Raw genomic sequence first — 17,447 nt, 5'->3', positions numbered from 1 at the left:
TTGTGGTCATACATTAGGATCTCCTTCCCACACTTTAATAATTTGTGGCCATGCATTAGGATCTCCTTCCCACACTTTAATAATTTGTGGTCATACATTAGGATCTCCTTCCCACAATTTAATAATTTGTGGCCATGCATTAGGATCTCCGTCCCACACTTTAATAAGTCATCAACATGCATTAGGATCTCCTTCCCACAGTTTAATAATTTGTGGTCATACATTAGGATCTCCTTCCCACAATTTAATAATTTGTGGCCATGCATTAGGATCTCCTTCCCACACTTTAATAATTTGTGGCCATGCATTATGATCTCCTTCCCACACTTTAATAAGTTGTCAACACGCATTAGGATCTCCTTCCCACACTTTAAAAAATCGTGGCCATGCATTAGGATCTCTGCCCCACACTTTAATAAGTCGTGGATATGCATCATTTTTCTAGGATTTTTTTTTATATGTTGTCATTATAGGTGCTGTGAAAAAGCTATATTGCACATTATGAGCTATATTAGAATTTTATATTGATATTGACCGCACTGTTGTCTGGGTGGGGTGATACGCACTCTCTGTCGGCAGGGGTCGCTGTGGAACAGCGTTCATTTATTGAGAGAATCCAGCTGAGGCTCGCCTTGCCTCTCGCACATGTATAACATATAGGATGTCTGTAATATTAGCGCAGAGTGAAGGAACAGTGGCGGAGGGTTAGTGGGACAGTAGCTGGACATTTAATGGGGCCAGACTGCACTGAGCTGAACTGGAGCTGGACCTGAACTGACAGAGTTCTTTTGATAGTATTCATATCTCTCACTCACGCACACACACACACACTACACACACACACACACAGTGAGTGAGTGAGAGAAACGGCTCTGTACAAACAGCAGCAGCAGCACCCAGCAGCACGCAGTCAGCTGCTGACTGACGCATGTGAGGCGGATAAAGGTGCTTACACACTGCACGCGGTAGGTGCGGCGCGGTACGCTGACCCCCATAGGATTCAATAGTGTCTAGAGCGGTAGAGCGGTGCGTCGCTGCCGCGGAGCAGAGCGGAAAGCGGCGCGTTTCCCCGCCCATAACCACGCCTCCACCGCGCTACCGCTTACCGCGGGCAAAGTTCAACATGGTTCAACTTTGACCTCGCGGCAAGCGGTACCTCGGCAGAAAACGCATGACGTGAACTCACGCGACTAGAGAGAAACTGTAGTCCAAACAACAATAAACGTGCGCGAGAGACTAATAATAGCGATTAGTGAATCCCCTCAGCTGTACATCACTTCCCTACACTCATATAGAGATAACAGGAGGAAGAGAAGAATCAGAGCTTTGTTCTGAGGCTGAGAAACAGATACAGATCCACAGAGGCTGTAGAGACTCAAAACTACAAAACACCGCTCGCAGAGGTGATGGGTTTTAGAAAACTCCGCCTATTATCAGCAGGAGACGCTTGGCGTCAGCAGCAGCGCAACGCACCCGCAACTGACCAGCGTAGAGCAGAGCAGCAGCACAGCGGAATGCCGCGCGGCATACCGCGTTCAGTGTGTAAGCACCTTAAGGTTGTCCCTGGTTACGAGGCGCTCGCGGACAGCGCGGACACGCCCCCCTCTTTCTGTTCTCTCGCTGCCTCACAAATAAATAAATAAATAAAAACTATATAAATAAATAAATCCCTCCGGCGCTGACGTCAATGCACGCTGCGCGCCAAGCTCGCGCCGCCGAAGCCGTTAGAGGCGGTATTGATGATGATGAAGATGAGGATGGTGAAGATGAGGATGATAATGATAAAGATGAAGTCTGAAGCGAGCAGTGAGCGAGGCGGAGGCGGAGCTCCCAGCCTGGCAGCAGCGCCGGTGTTGTGAACTTTCAGCCGAAGCATGTGAAGCGTGGTTCGGTCAGACAGAGTGAGAGAGAGAGGCCGCCCTCCTCCTCTCTCTCTCTCTCTCTCTCTTTCTCTCTTTATTCTCTCTCTCTCTCTCTCTCTCGCTCGCTCCGCCCCCCTCCCCCCTGCTCTGTGGAGAGCTCTCACAGGTGTATGAGCTCCTGAGCTCCGCTGGGCTGGAGAACTCTCCGACTCTCCGCTGAAAGGGCCACCGGGAGGAGAGCCACGGCCATGGCCGACCCGGCCGAGCCCAAAGCCGGTCAGCGGGCGCCGGTCCGCGTAGGATTTTATGATATAGAGCGGACTCTGGGCAAAGGAAACTTCGCCGTGGTGAAACTGGCCAAGCACCGGATCACCAAGTCTGAGGTAAGCGGGCGGACCCCGGCTGACCATCACGTCCACCCGGACCACGCTTCCTGACCCACCGACTGAGCGGAGAGCTCAGGAGTTTATCAGCCTGCAGGAGTTTAGCCAGCGGTAGTTTACCTGACAGGAATTATCTCAAACTTCTGGTAGGAAACTAGGTAACGTTAGGTGGTTTTGTTGTATGTCTGCCGCTTTGGACACTATAGAGTCGGACATTAAGCAAAGTTTAAGCGTTGACTTTATCTCTCTGTTCTGTAACTTTAGTTTTTGGTAAAAATGTAATTTTACCTCAAGTTTGCTTTAAAGCCTCTGAAGTAAAAATCTCAGGATATACAGGCATACGCCGTTTCTCGGTTTAAGAAATCGTTCCCTCAGTTAAATAGCTAAACATTTCCCTCAGTCACTTTAACAAATCGTTTCCTCTGTATAATAACTTAATTGTTCCCTTACTTTAATTAACAGCTAATTCGTTGTTTGTAGTTTTATAAGACTTTCCCTCAGTTAACAGCTAATTCCTTCCTTTAGTTTAAGTAATTCCCAGTTTCCTCTGTATACTAGCTTAACTCCCCCCTCACGTTAATAAATCGTTCCCTCAGTTTGATAATTATTTCACTCAGTTTAACAGCTAATTCGTCCCCTTAGTTTGATATGACTTTTCCTCAGTAAAATAGCTAATTTATTCCCTCAGTTTGAGAAATAATTTCCTTAGTTTAATACCTAAATAAATAATTCCCTCAGTTTACTAAGCCTTTTCCTTAGTTTAATAGCTAAATTTTTCCTTCAGTTCAATAAAGTTTCCTCAGTTTAGTAGCTCTCAGTTAGAAAATTCTTCTCCTCAGTTTAACAGCTACATCATTCCCTCATTTTGATAAGTCTTTCCCTCAGTTTAATATCTAAATAATTCCCTCATTTTGATAAGTCTTTCCCTCAGTTTAATATCTAAATCATTCCCTCATTTTGATAAGTATTTCACTCAGTTTAATATCGAAATCATTCCCTCGGTTGGATAGCTGAAACGTTCATCTCAGTTAAACTAATATTTGCCCTCAGTTTAATAAGTAATTCTCCCGGTATAATAATTCTTCCCACAATTAAATAAATCATTCCCGCAGTTTGATAAGTCATTCCCTTAGTTTAATAAATCGTTTGATACACCATTCACTCATTAAAAAAAAAACAGATTTTCCTTAGTTTAACAAACTGTTCCTTCAGTTTAGCAGACTGTTCCCTCTTTTTAGAGAGAATACTTTAATCGAAAGAACTTTTTTAAAATCATGAGAACCATTATTTGCTTGAAGGAACATTCTAGGTCTCTAAATATTGTTTTTTCACCTTAATTCTAAAAGGGCTCCACAGTTTGCAATAAACCTGTGCAGCAAAAATCCTAAAGAAGGCAGCTTGCCACAAACAGCCGGGTTCACCTTTGCCTCGTAAAGTTTTATACTGACTGACAGTGAGACAGGCAGAGTGCAGCCCACAAGCCAGCACACAGCAGGGTCAGACAAAAACTGAACAAGTCGTGCAAGCTTCCCCAAACATGCCACAATGCGTTAATTTGCCGTGCAGCTCGAAGTGTGAGAGCTGTGCTGGAATGTTCTTCATACCTGCTGGCATGTGAGACCACTGCTGTGCTCACTGACATGACGTCAGCGTGTTTGTCTTCAGGGGGAACACTTCATGTTTCTCTGCTCGGAGCTGCAGTCCTTCTGCTAACTGCACAGCTCACATTTTTGTGTCACAAAGCTCAACATGTGTGGCCCCGACAGGCTTTTTGCATACCTTTGAAACAATGTTATATAATCATTGTTTTTTTTTTTTTATCACATTATATAATGACATAATGGATCTGGATGGATAAAGTGTGTCCAGTGATTCCTCTGTTCATTTTATACACTAATACACTGACAGAAATTAAATGTCTGCAGTGCCCATGCCCAACTAATCAATAGTGTTTTGTATCAACGTGCAGGTGGCCATAAAGATCATTGACAAGACCCAGCTCGATGCTGCCAACTTGGAAAAGATCTACAGGGAGGTGGAGATCATGAAGCTTCTGGACCATCCCCACATTATCAAGCTGTACCAGGTGCATCAGTGTTGCCAGTCATCACAGTTCAAATCCTCTTTACACTCTGTTCTTACACCACACTCTTAAAATTGTAGGTGCTTCAGATGGTTATTTGAGTAATGCCACACAATAACCACTGTTTGTACTTTAAAGAACCATGTTTATAAAAGAGATGAATGGTTGAGAAAAACCTTACACGTTTGATTGCATACACACGTCTGATTTACACTATTATCTATGTAAACAAAATGTTTTTTTTCTATGGCATAACCATTTAACCCTTTCAAACACCTTGTCTATTATATTGGACATCATATATTTCCTTTTTTTAATGTTGTGTCACACATAGCACTAAATGAGACTAACTTTTGTCCATCAGAATAGAGCAAGAACCAGCCAATGAACAGTAGCATAGCCCCGCCCACTTTACTGGAAAAAAATGGCACAACTTTAAAGCCAATAAGGCAAAATAATAAGCGCTAATTTTCACCAATTTTATATGTGATTTTGACACTTTAATCATGTTTATTTTACTGTGTAGGAATGGTTTGTAACATAAAAAGGTCAATATCAAATATAAAATAATAATATTTAACACAGGCTCACAATACAATGAAACATGAAAAAACAATTAAATACTTTAGTTTTGTTTATTTTAACTGGATTTTATATTATGGTATTATATTCTTATTTCGTGTGCATTACATATAGAAATTTTATATTGTTCCATCCCTGGAACATAACTCAGGAGTGAAAGGGTTAAAGCACCTTTATTTTTAAAAGCGTGAGATAATGTTAGTTCTTGCATTTAAGTATGGGCATAAGAAAGAGCCAGATGTAGTGTAAACGCACCCAAACCACTTCAGGAGATGGTCTGAAACACATTTGAGACACATGGTACAGTGTACACTGTTTAAACACACCCATCTTTCCCAGATGTATTCAACAACCAAAACCACACCATCTCAAAAAGCAATTTGATTTCAGTCTGAATAACTGGATAATTAAACCAATTATGGCAGAATGCATATGGGAACCATACATAGTGTTGTGCCCTTTGTGCTCAGCTTGAATGCAGTCCACAGGACCTTTTAATGTACAATAGTGACTGATGATGTAAATAATAATGATAATATATATATATATATATATATATATATATATATATATATATATATTTAGCTCATTTTTTTGATACTGGTAGTTTAATGTAATTTATAGTAGACTGTTGCACATGTGAGATGTTTTTTTTTTTTTTCAAAAGATTTTATGATGAATTTGAAATTCACGTACAAACAAAATTTAGATATTTCGTCATATTTTGATCAAAAGTGTACTTAGTAAGGTGCAAATAAAATACAAAAAAACAAGTTAGTTACAAGTCTGTTTCTCTTCAGTCTGTGTACTCTTCAGTATATACATATTATGTGTGATTAAGAATGTCCTGATTCAGATTCAAATATGTTAAAAGAAACTGCAGCTGTTTTTTCTTACAAAAACCTACAAGACGTCAGCAGTCAGTGATCTTAGTACTCGACTTTGCGGCCTTGCTCAGATTGCATTTTCAGCCAATACATGAATGAAACACTCCTCTCTCCTACACCAGCTATACAGCAGCTGGCTCTGAGACCTGAGCCTGTGCTGCTGTAGAGTCTTTACTATTAGTCATAATCACCTTCCACTTCCCCTGTGGGAGTTTGAACACTTGGGTCTCAGGAAGCTGAAGGCCAGAGCGAGGCCTGAATCCAGTTGTTGCGACTGTGTGCTTATAGGGTTAGCTTCGTTCAGTTATGTAAGGTTTTTTTTAGGTCGCCTGGGGCTGGGATGCTGTGAGTAGCAACAGCAGTCTGCCACTGTTACACAACAGCAGCAGCAGCAGCGGGCAGCGGCAGTCCAGAGCTGACCTTCGCTCAAGCTGCGTTGGGCTGTCATTCAGCCGGTTACCCCACGCTCTAATCGAAAGCTGAGATTTCACAAAATGTTCGCTTCCACTGCGCTGCAGACTCTGCTGTTGCTACAGTTAAAAGTCACCTGTGGCGCTCTGCTAAGAAGCTTATGATGTGTTTCAGGATTTATATGGACATTTTGTTACGGATTCATTGGAATTCTTTTTCACCCAGCCCTTTTTATTCAGAGTGGATACATTATACAAGTAAAGTGGCGCCAGGGGTGACAAATACAATTGTGGACAAAGGTTTACATATACTTACTTTTTTTCAATATGGTTGAGGTTGAAACGAAGAAACTTAAGAAAGTCCGTACCACAAGTTTAGTGTAGCTTGGTTTGTCTTTCCCACAATTGTTGTCCTGTTTAAACATTACAGGGTATGCATATTTTTAATCGTTTGGCTGATGGTTTAAGATCTTATTTTTCCAACCCACTTATAAATCAAATAAATCAGTTCCACTGGCAGCAAAACCTCCCTAGATCACTATTCTCCCACCACCATGCTTAATAGCCCTTAGACACTTCCATTGTTTAATCCAATTAGTGCTGCTAAAAAAACTCTTTTTATCTTGTCAGTGAGAAGCTACCAGCTGTAATTAATAATATTCCTTCACAACATTTTTCACAGTTATTAACGTTGTCTATGGCAATTTAAAAGACACGCTAAAGAGTGTGAAAATATTTTTGACCCCTTTTTGTTTTTGATTTTTTTTCTTCTTCTATCAGGTTATGGAGACAAAGAACATGCTCTACTTGGTCACAGAGTATGCCAAAAATGGAGAGATCTTTGGTGAGTGGCTCTTTCTTCTTTTGCATGCCAGTTTATATCTCTCGGGTCATATTTTTTTAGCAGAAATGTGACACATAATTAGAACTACAGTGGCACTTCCGAACACTGGTAGTGCCATCAAAAGTGTGAGACCTAGCCACAGGGTAGCCTCCTTCTGACTGTTGGGTAGGATGGTCCTCCCTCCCCCTCACCACTCAGCATGATTCTAGCCAGTTTGCTAACATAAGCGATGGCAGTAAGTGTGTTTAGCTGTGTAATGATGTTGCATCCATTGATGTTGTATAGGTTGTCTTTATATGAGGAAACATGTTACTGTCATGCTAAAACTTTGTACATTTAAGTTAAGTGCATCACTTCAGCCTGTTAATGTAAATGCATCCAGAGATAAATTCATATATACACCTATATTTAAATAACTATGAAGTCTACTTCCTTGCACCCTTCAGAAGGTGGCTGTAGAATTTCATTGCAGTGCTACTGTACATGCATGCAGTAACCTACGGCGCTTGCCATCTGCATGCACTGAGTGCTGATCCCCCAACAGCACCTGCCCCATAATAGACGCGCCGAACAGATGCCATTTGTTTATCTCTGTTAATTAGCTGTGGAAGCTGTAATGGAAAAGGGTCGCCGTGTTTGGGGATCTTGCTCTGTGTTTGGTGGCTGGCATGCAATTTTTTGTTTAGCGATCCTCAGATTCTTTAAGTTTTTTGTGGAGCTTAAATAAGCTCTAAACTAAACTACACTGGCACTCTTAGTAAATCTTTAATATACTGCCACAAACACAACAGAACACACAAACAGTCTTCCCACTTCAATCAGAGCAGACAGTTTGATAGCTTTTTCAGGATGAAAGGTTGCTTTCGATTGTCAGTGTCATATGATAATAGCTATAATAAAGAAATAAATAAATAAAGACTAGATCGTTATCCACAGAATGATGGGAAACCAGTGAAACCAGAAGACAAACAAGCAGTGGACAGCAGTCAGAGCAGCCCCTGTTGTCTGTTGACTTGTATCTGGTGTGGATTAGTGCTCCAGGGGACTAAATGAGGCACCTCTGACGTTTAGCAGCACTTGGAGCGCTTTCAGAAGAGGCGCGGCAGTAACTTCAAAGGGCCTCACGTTCTTGGCCAGCTTCCCGAACACCAGCACCATAAGCCAGAACAGGACCGGCAAACAGGGTGTTGCACAGAGCAGATCGTTATCAAAGCCACATTTTGTAGTGATGTTTGAGTGGGTGGGAATCGCTGTTGGGGGAAAATGTTGGGGGAGGTAGCCCAATCAGATTTCAGCTTGTCAGTCACATTTCGGCTGGTCTTTGCTTTACAGATACAACCGAAGTTATTTGGGAGGCCAGAGACCAAAATGAAATAAACAAATAAATAATTAAACAAACAGCACACTGACCCAGTGTTCTCCAACAAACACCAATAAACTCTGTTCTAGAATGTGTACAATTTCAAAATGTATTTTACATCAACACTTGTTATTCCAGAGGTTTTCAGTTAGGTAAAATCAAAGAAATTCATCATTTGGTCCCTTATTTTCCAGAGCTGTGATGTTTAGGGTTTCTACATTAAAAAGTTTTGTGTATATAACTTTTGTCTTTTAGAATTCTGAATTCCTATATTTTGGAATTTTAGGAATTTTAGATTTTTTCTTCCAGAACCAGACTGCTCAGTCTAAGGGCATTTCCACACATATAGTTTTTATGCCCTGGTTGGAATCAGAACTGTGAGTTTCCTTCACAATGTTGTGAAAAGTGAAAGCAGTGAGTTTTGATCGAGCAGAAGATATGAGGTCATCATTCTCTCACTTGCTTGACCTGAACAGATGTTTGGAGATAGCTGCGAAGTCAAACAAGGCCTCAGGCACTTAGAGCAACCTCTTTATATTCTATGGTAGCGTTTGGACTCTGCTATTTGAGCAGTGTGTTCTACTGCATGTCCATTATTTATAGATAACTGAATGCATGGTTTTGTACTATTTGCAACAAACTGTCAGTTTTTAGTGAGAAAAAAAGTAATTTCTCGGGAGTTTTTTCTGGCCAAGACATGCCTTCCTAAGCACCTGAGCAACCATGGTGCTGCCAATTGCACTGATACAAGAGATACTGCGAACATGAAGATATCAGAATGGCAAACTCTTTGTCTGCTCATTCTCATATTGTTAAACTAAAGAAACAGAACAGAATACTGAAACTGAACTATAAAGGGATAGACAAAGAATTATACATTATACCACACATGTGCTGGACACAGGTGGAATTTAGCATCCGCTTTTATCCTGTCTGTGCAGTGAGCACACACATACACACTATTAAACACACTCAGAAGCTGTGCGATGTCACTTAAGGCAATTAAATCAAACACGTAATGTTGCAATGTTTAGATTCTTGACACAAGAAGTAGATACACAGTGCTGTCTCTGTGTCTGTGTAAGTGACAGGCTGCTGCTGCCTAAGAAGCACAAGAGGGAGGGGGAGGGGGAGCGTGAGGGGGGTAAACACAAGGTAACCTCATGGCCTCCATCCACATGGTTGGGCACATGCTTGTGATTGCATTGTTTAATATCGTGATATATATCGTCGAAAAAAGAATATTTTCAATGTAAAATTTTTTAATTATCATGCAGCCCTAGTATTAATACCACAACCTTGTGGCCAATGTGAAAAACAGGCGGGCCACCACTACCCCAGTTTCAATCTGAAACAGATTCCCTGCTAAAGTCACCTGATTCTTCCACCACAATGTAGGTATGCACATAGTATGCAGAAAAGTACCTTTAAAACGTGCAATTACACATTGTCACCAAAGAGGTCTCCAAATTTCCAAAAGCTACAAACTGTCACTACAAAAATGCATAATTTTTTTTAGTGTTGTCCACAATCTCAGAGTTTAATGACGCTGGTGTGTCTTGAAGGCTTAACCTGGTAGCAGCTTAACTGGACCAGATGCTCCGCTCTTGGCTAACATCATGGTGTGAATGACGCTTGGTTGTCAAATACTTCTAACATGCGGATGTGAAGCCATCTGTCAGCTGACCACCGTGCCCCCGTCCCATTCTACACCAGTGCGGCCCGGGCCTGGCTGTGCGCTCACATACACACCTCGTCCTCTGAAGTCTCCTGTGTGTCCTCAACACATGGGCTGTATGACGCACATGAGGCTTGTAGCACACGCTGCCTGCTGTCTGCAGCCTCACACTGACTGATCAGCCTCTGAGAGCTGCTGTTTCATTAGCACCAGAGACGCACTGCAGCGCCTGGCCCACACATACACACACTCATACACACGCTCATACACACTCTCACTCTCTTGGGAGGCCTGCTCTTCTGTCCTCTCACCTGCCTCGGAAAGAACCAGGAGGGCCTGAGAGTTCTAGCTGAGTTAAAGCTTTGGAACAGGTTTCTCTTCTTGTGTTTATTGTCATGGTAGCTTCTTTAGTTTGTGTGTTTGTGAAATGTTCTGTCAAAATCCTTGCATTGTTTCTGTTTGCCTGCATGTAGATCTGCTTTTCTTTGATATGTCTTAAAAGAGATTTCTTACAGTGGGTTTTAAAAGTATTCATACCCCTTTATTCATACCACCTTAAAACCACAAACTTAAATGTATAATTGTGTAAAATAATTGTGATGTGGAAAGAAAATTTTTATTTTAATCAAATAAAAATCTGAAAAAAGGAACGTACAGAAGTATTCAGCCCTCCTATAACAATAATGAGATCCACATTTAGCAACAATTACAGCTGAAATCTTTTGAAGTATGTGTCTACCAACTTTCGTGCATCTTGAGACTGAGATTTTTGCCCCTTTCTTCTTTTCAAAATAGCTCAAGCTCAGCCAGGTTGGATGGAGAGAAATTTTCATGTGTTGCCACAGAAGCTCAATGGAGTTTAGGTCAGGACTTTGACTGGGTCATTCTAACACATGAATATTTCCACTGTACCTCTGGCTGTATGTTTAGGGTCATCGTCTTGTTGGAAGGTGAATCTCCTTCCCAGTCTCAAGTCTTGTGCAGCCTCCAACAGGTTTTCTTCCAGGATTGCTCTGTATTCAGCTCCATCCATCTTGACAGCATGATGCTGCCACCACCATGTTTCACACTGGGGATGGTGTGTTCAGGATGATGAGCAGTGTTACTTTTCCACCTTTGCACGCCTAGTTTTTGGTCCAAAAATGATGTGCTACATTTTGCTGGTCTATCACTTAAAATCTTAATAAAATACATTTAAATTTGTGGTTGTAAGGTGACAAAATTTGAAAAAGTTCAAGGGGTATGAATAGTTTTGCAAGCCATTGTAAGTAGTAGTGGTTTAATGCATGCAGTTGCAGAGAGAATGCACTGTACATCCTATCATGGTAAATACAGTAATTTCACAAGCACCTCACAAGTATTCTTTCCCACAGGTTTACCCTATTCTTTTGAGTAGTGCTACAACGTGGATTCATGAAGCAGTAACTGTAGTGAGTCCAATTTTGGTGGGGAGAGTTTTGAGCAACTTATGTTTCAATAAAAAGTAGATATTTGATGCCACTATGACATGATCGAAACAATACAATATATTACTATATTAATATATTGTGCCACACCTAGTCGGGACTGGTTGTATGTATATATATTTATATGACCTTTTATTTAAGCATCTTTATTTTGAAATGTGTTGAAACAGACCTTTAGAATTAAAAATTCAAAAAAAAAAATTCAAATTACAGAGCACTTCTAGCAATGAATGAGCTGGTTTTGCACTGGCATTTTGTAAATGAGATGACATGTACGTACACTGACACACTGTCCTATGACTGAATTTAGCATGCCATGTAGTAGGGGTGGGCAATATGGCACTAAAATAATGTCACAATGTTTCATGGTATTTTGGCGATAAAAATATTTTTGGCGATATGACAAAATACTGAATTTAAAACTACTGCACTAAAATGAAAATTCTATTTTACTATTGCATATGATATGATATGGCACACTCCTAACTGAGATATTAAAACATACAAGAATTTTGTCAGATTTGTAACAAAGCATTTTATGATATTAATAATGTACTGTACATTCAGATATAACCTGTCTCTAGTAGATATATAATGGGAAATGAGAACAATGTGAATTTTTCTTTTGCTAAAAACAGTAAAAAGTAATACCCTGATGTGATAATTAGGGGTGGTTGGTATGGCACGATATTTTAGGGTATAATATCGTTCATGATATTTAAAAATGTTGGCGATATTATTGCGTACGATGCAATAAAGCACAGCCCTACCATATAGATGTTAATTTATAACTTGAACATTAACTTGAGTTATAATGAAAGACAAAGGGCTGTAAGAAGGAACTAGTTTCCACATCTTGTAAAGGGTCTGTGACGCACAAAAGCAAACATGCCTTTGTAAATCCCTTGAGTAAATTCTTGGTACAACATTCTGAAACATCTCTTTTGATCCACTGCAGTGTAGCTTTGGCAGTATGCTTAAGGTCACTGTCTTGCTGGAAGTTGAACTTCCACCCCTGTCTCAAGTTTCCTGCTGACTGGATCAGGTTTTCTTTTAAAAGTTTCCCTGTATGTGGTTTCACCCATCTCATTCCCAGACCTGCTAATGACGTGTACTACTCTGCACAATATGGTACTTCCACCACCATGCTTCACTGTGGGCATGTTGAGGTGTTCAAAACATATTAAACAAGAGAACAAGATAACAAGATCACTATTAGCTTTTTTTCAACAAAGTAGGTGCATGTGTATCTTATTATAATTGTAACTGTTTCGGAGACACAAAGTCTTCTTGTGACAATGATATTTAGCATGCAAAATGAAATCCGTCAACAAAGTTTTGAACATCTTGAACAAACTCATTTTAAATACACTCATCTGTGCACTTGGCCTAGATGTTATTGTCCTGGCAAATGTACCAAAATATTGAACAGATTGAGCATCTTGTGCGCCAGTATTGCTTCATTTTTTTTACAAATGAACACAGCATTTTGAGCATTGGCTTTAATAAATATTCATTTAGCTCTGTTGGTATGGGGTTTGTGCTTTGTGCTTTCTAAGCCTGTATGATGGGTAATGAAAGCTGTCAGGTTGGGTGGACATGTACGCATAAGCTTTTCTGAGAATATAACTGGTACCCTCAGCATTTTTAGAAAATAGAACAACATATCAAGCTCTGGAAAAAATTAATAGACCATCTCAGTTTCTGAATCAGTTTCTCAGATTTAGCTATTTTTAGGTATACAGTCATGTGAAAAAATTAGGACACCCCATTAAAGAGTCCGCTCTTTATTGAGAAATGTTCACATATCAATGTCCAAAATCGTTTTTATTTATTTCTCGAAAAGAAAGTAATTTAATTGCAACTAAACAACCAAAATTAACATCGTTTTACTCATAAAACAAAAGTTATGAACAAAAAGGCATATTGTAACGGAGGAAAAAGTTAGGACACCCCACCCTCTAATAACTAGTGTTGCCCCCTTTGGCTGAAATAACTTCAGTGAGACGCTTCTTGTAGCCACCCACCAATCTCTGACATCGATCTGAAGAAAGTTTGCCCCACTCTTCAATGCAGAATTCTTTCAGCTGTGAGATGTTTGAGGGGCGTCTTGCATGTACAGCTCGTTTTAAATCACTCCACAGCATCTCAATTGGATTAAGATCTGGACTTTGACTTGGCCATTCCAGGACTCTCTACTTCTTAGTTTTTAGCCAGTCCTTGGTGGATTTACTGGTATGTTTTGGGTCATTGTCATGTTGCAGGGTCCAGTTCCGCTTCAGCTTTAATTTTTTTACACATGGTTTCACATGTTCCTCAAGCACCCTCTGATACACAGCAGAATTCATGGTGGATTCTATGATGGTGAGCTGGCCAGGTCCTACTGCAGCAAAGCATCCCCAAACCATGACACTTCCACCTCCGTGCTTCACAGTTGGTATGAGGTTCTTTTCTTGAAATGCTGTATTTGGTTTACGCCAGACATGTCTTGTTTTCTGGTGTCCAAATAATTCAACTTTAGACTCATCTGTCCAAAGAACATTATTCCAGAAGTCCTGGTCTTTGTCTGCATTATCTCTGGCAAACTTCAGTCTGGCCTTAATGTTTTTCTTAGAGAGCAAAGGTTTCCTCCTTGCACACCTCCCATGAAAATTAAACTTGTCTAGTCTCTTTCTGATATTTGAGTCATGCACTTTCACATAGACAGTAGCTAAAGCCTGCTGTAGGTTCTGTGATGAAATTTTAGGATTTTTCATGACTTCTTTTAGCATCTTACGGTCTGCTCTGGGGGTGAACTTGCTTGGACGGCCAGACCTGGGCATGGTCACAGTTGTTTTGAATGTCCTCCACTTGTAAATAATTTTCCGGATGGTGGAATGACTGATGTTAAAATCTTTGGAGATCTTTTTAAATCCCTTTCCAGACTCATAAGCAGTCACAACCTTCTTTCTGAGGGAGTCAGGCAGCTCTTTGGATCTCACCATGGTGCTCACTCTTACTTCAACAGTCAGGGACACACCAAACTACATTTCTGAGGTTTAAATAGGGTAAGCCTCATTCAACATGCTGGGTATTGATGTTCTGATCATGTGCACCTGATATGACACACCTGTGTGTGATCTTAACTATTTTAAGTGGCCCAATATATAGGGGTGTCCTAATTTATGCCTCACCAGAAATTGCATTCTTTTTTAATTACATTTTACATAAAGTTGTAAAAAGGCGTTTCTTATTTTTTTATTGTTTAGTCATATTACTTGGATATCTCAGTACTGTTAAATTTGATAGTAAATATCCACATGTCCAAATATGTTAAAGAATATACAGGTTTTCATAGGGTGTCCTAATTTTTTCACAAGACTGTATATCTGAGCAAAATGAACATTGTTATTTTATTGTATGAACTACAAACATGATTTTTCCCAAACTCCAAATAAAAATATTGTCATTTAGAGCATTTATTTGCAGAAAATGGCTGAAATAAAAAAGATGCAGAGCTTTCAGACCTCAAATAATGCAAAGCCACTTCATATTCATAAAGTTTTAAGAGTTTAGAAATCTATATTTGTTGAAATAACCCTGTTTTTTATTCACAGTTTTTATGCATCTTGGCATGTTCTCCTCCACCAGTCTTACATGTTGCTTTTGGATAACTTTATGTCACTCCTGGTGCAAAAGTTCAAGCAGTTCAGCTTGGTTTGATGGCTTGTGATCATCCATATTCCTCTTGATTATATTCCAGATGTTTTCAGTTTGGCAAAATAAAAGAAACTCATAATTTTTAAGTGTTTTCTTATTTATTTTCCAGCACTGTATTATCATTAAAACGACAGTGTAGTTATCAGCTATGGAAGGTTAGTCTGTAATTAATAACCAGTGTCTTGTTTCACTGTTAAGTGTTTTTTTGCTAGTTGTTAGAAATGTCCTTCTTATGAAAATGACTTGTGAAGTACTGATGTGTAATATTTGCCATATTGTCCACCTTTAATGTGAAGCAGTAACAGCTGATCTCTGCCTGATCTGCAGACTACCTGGCCAGTCGTGGGCGGCTGAGTGAGGCGGACGCTCGCCGGAAGTTCTGGCAAATCCTCTCGGCCGTGGAGTACTGCCACGAGCGCGGCATCGTCCACAGAGACTTGAAGGCTGAGAACCTACTGCTGGACGCCCACATGAACATCAAGATTGCAGGCGAGTGGTCAAGAGTTTAATAACTAGCATGAAGCTACCGTATTTTTCACACTATATGGCGCACCGTATTATAAGGCGCACAATCAATAAACCTCTATTTTCTGGTATATTTTCATGCATAAGGCGCACTGTATTATAAGGTGCATTTTAAGTCACTATAAGGAACTGCTAATTCAGGAGGTCTTGCCGCTGGGTGGTAGTGGGAGGGTAGGTAACTAAGTAAAGCTAAGCTAAGTAAACAAAACTGTACAAAAAAAGACTTTCTTTTAAAATCAAACGAGAGCTGGGTGTGAATCTACACAGATTTCTCTCCATAAAACTCTTTATTGGGTGAGTAAAGCACTTCCTTTTATTTTCAGTAAGTTTAGATTACCAAACTTCTCCAGCACTAAGACTGGAGCAATAGCATTAACGGCTAACTACTCCAGCAGTGCTCGCCGGGGTTAGGATCAAGCTACAGGCCAATAATACTCACCTCTGAACAGTGGCTAATGCTAATGCTGCTCCATCTCCAGTGCTGGAGAACTAAACTGAAACTCCTGAATAACACTGCAATTTGGCCGAGTGGCTTTACTGCCCCTTACAACCTGAAAGGTAAAATCATACATACGATGCATTAGATTTAGAGTCCTACCCTTCTCCTATTGTGTTTCTGTCCCCAGTACTACGTTTAGTGCAACAAATTAACGACAAGACGACAATGAACATTTGGAAAAAATGAAAAAAATTATAAAGATATTTTTTTTATTAGAATTGAAATTGTCGATTATATCGACTCTATCTAAAACTACTGGACTTTATGTAGTAACTACTATGAATTACTGTGACACCTTCCAATGCTTCTACAGATTTTTCCACCTTTACAAACTGCAACTCCCAGAATGCACCTCTCAGTCATGTGTCTTAGCCAGCCAATCAGCACCTGATATTTGTATATTTGTATATATACCAATCTGTTTGTCCAGCTTGTTGTGAAGTATTGTCCCTGTTTTTCACCTGCATACTGAGCATTCTTTCTTTTTTAATCTATTTTTTGTGAATTAGCTATTAATGGCTTTTTCTCTGATTTTGTCTGCCACTTTTGCTAGTTCTCCTGGATGTTTTTTTTTTATATGGTTTTGACCCTTATTTTTCCGTCTATTGTTTATCCCTTTTGGGCTATAATGGCTCTAATGTTTTGCTTTACTCAGGTCAAGTTTGTTGGTTTAGCTCTGATTATTAAAGTCACTCCTAATTTTTACTGCATGCATCTCACTTCTGTCTGTGGCATCACAGTTATTAATTAACTGCTGTCAATTGTATTATATGGTAACTACCATATCTTCTTGAGTATAAATTACATAATTATTCTGAAACTGCACTGAAACAAATTTTTTCATTATGCAATTAACAAAATTGTGAGGCCACATTCAGGCTTTAATATATTTAAATTCCCAAACGCAGTTACTTCACAGCAATCAAATAAAGGCATATATTGCTTTTAATTTCATGCACTAAGTATGGTGTAATGAAGTACTATTATTGGATTATTCAAATCAGTTTTTGTTGCATCAAAGTGGCACTGTGCAGTTTGTGCTGTGAGTGATTTTACTGCAGTGTTTGTGTGTTAGAAGCAGAACCTCCAGCCTTTATCTTGCTTCAAACCACATTTCAAAGCAGATAACATACACATGCATACCAACAGCAGTCAGTCCCTCAGCCACT

General features: G+C 39.9%; 1 protein-coding gene across 1 annotated transcript in view; it reads left to right on the top strand.

Annotated features, from left to right (window-relative positions):
• The first annotated feature begins 2,022 nt into the window (after positions 1–2,022).
• sik2a (salt-inducible kinase 2a) overlaps positions 2,023–17,447 on the top strand; it is a 39,581-nt gene continuing 24,156 nt past the window's right edge. The window contains exons 1-4 of the mRNA XM_007245233.4: positions 2,023–2,245; positions 4,215–4,331; positions 6,988–7,051; positions 15,582–15,743. Of these exons, the coding sequence (XP_007245295.2) occupies positions 2,111–2,245; positions 4,215–4,331; positions 6,988–7,051; positions 15,582–15,743 (478 nt within the window). The 5' untranslated portion in view covers positions 2,023–2,110. The remainder of the gene's footprint in view (positions 2,246–4,214; positions 4,332–6,987; positions 7,052–15,581; positions 15,744–17,447) is intronic.

This window comes from Astyanax mexicanus, chromosome 1 (genome assembly GCF_023375975.1).
Source record: "Astyanax mexicanus isolate ESR-SI-001 chromosome 1, AstMex3_surface, whole genome shotgun sequence".
Classification (NCBI taxonomy): domain Eukaryota; kingdom Metazoa; phylum Chordata; class Actinopteri; order Characiformes; family Acestrorhamphidae; genus Astyanax; species Astyanax mexicanus.
The sequence above is the reverse complement of the archived record's forward strand: the minus strand, read 5'-3'. Positions and strand labels throughout refer to the sequence as shown.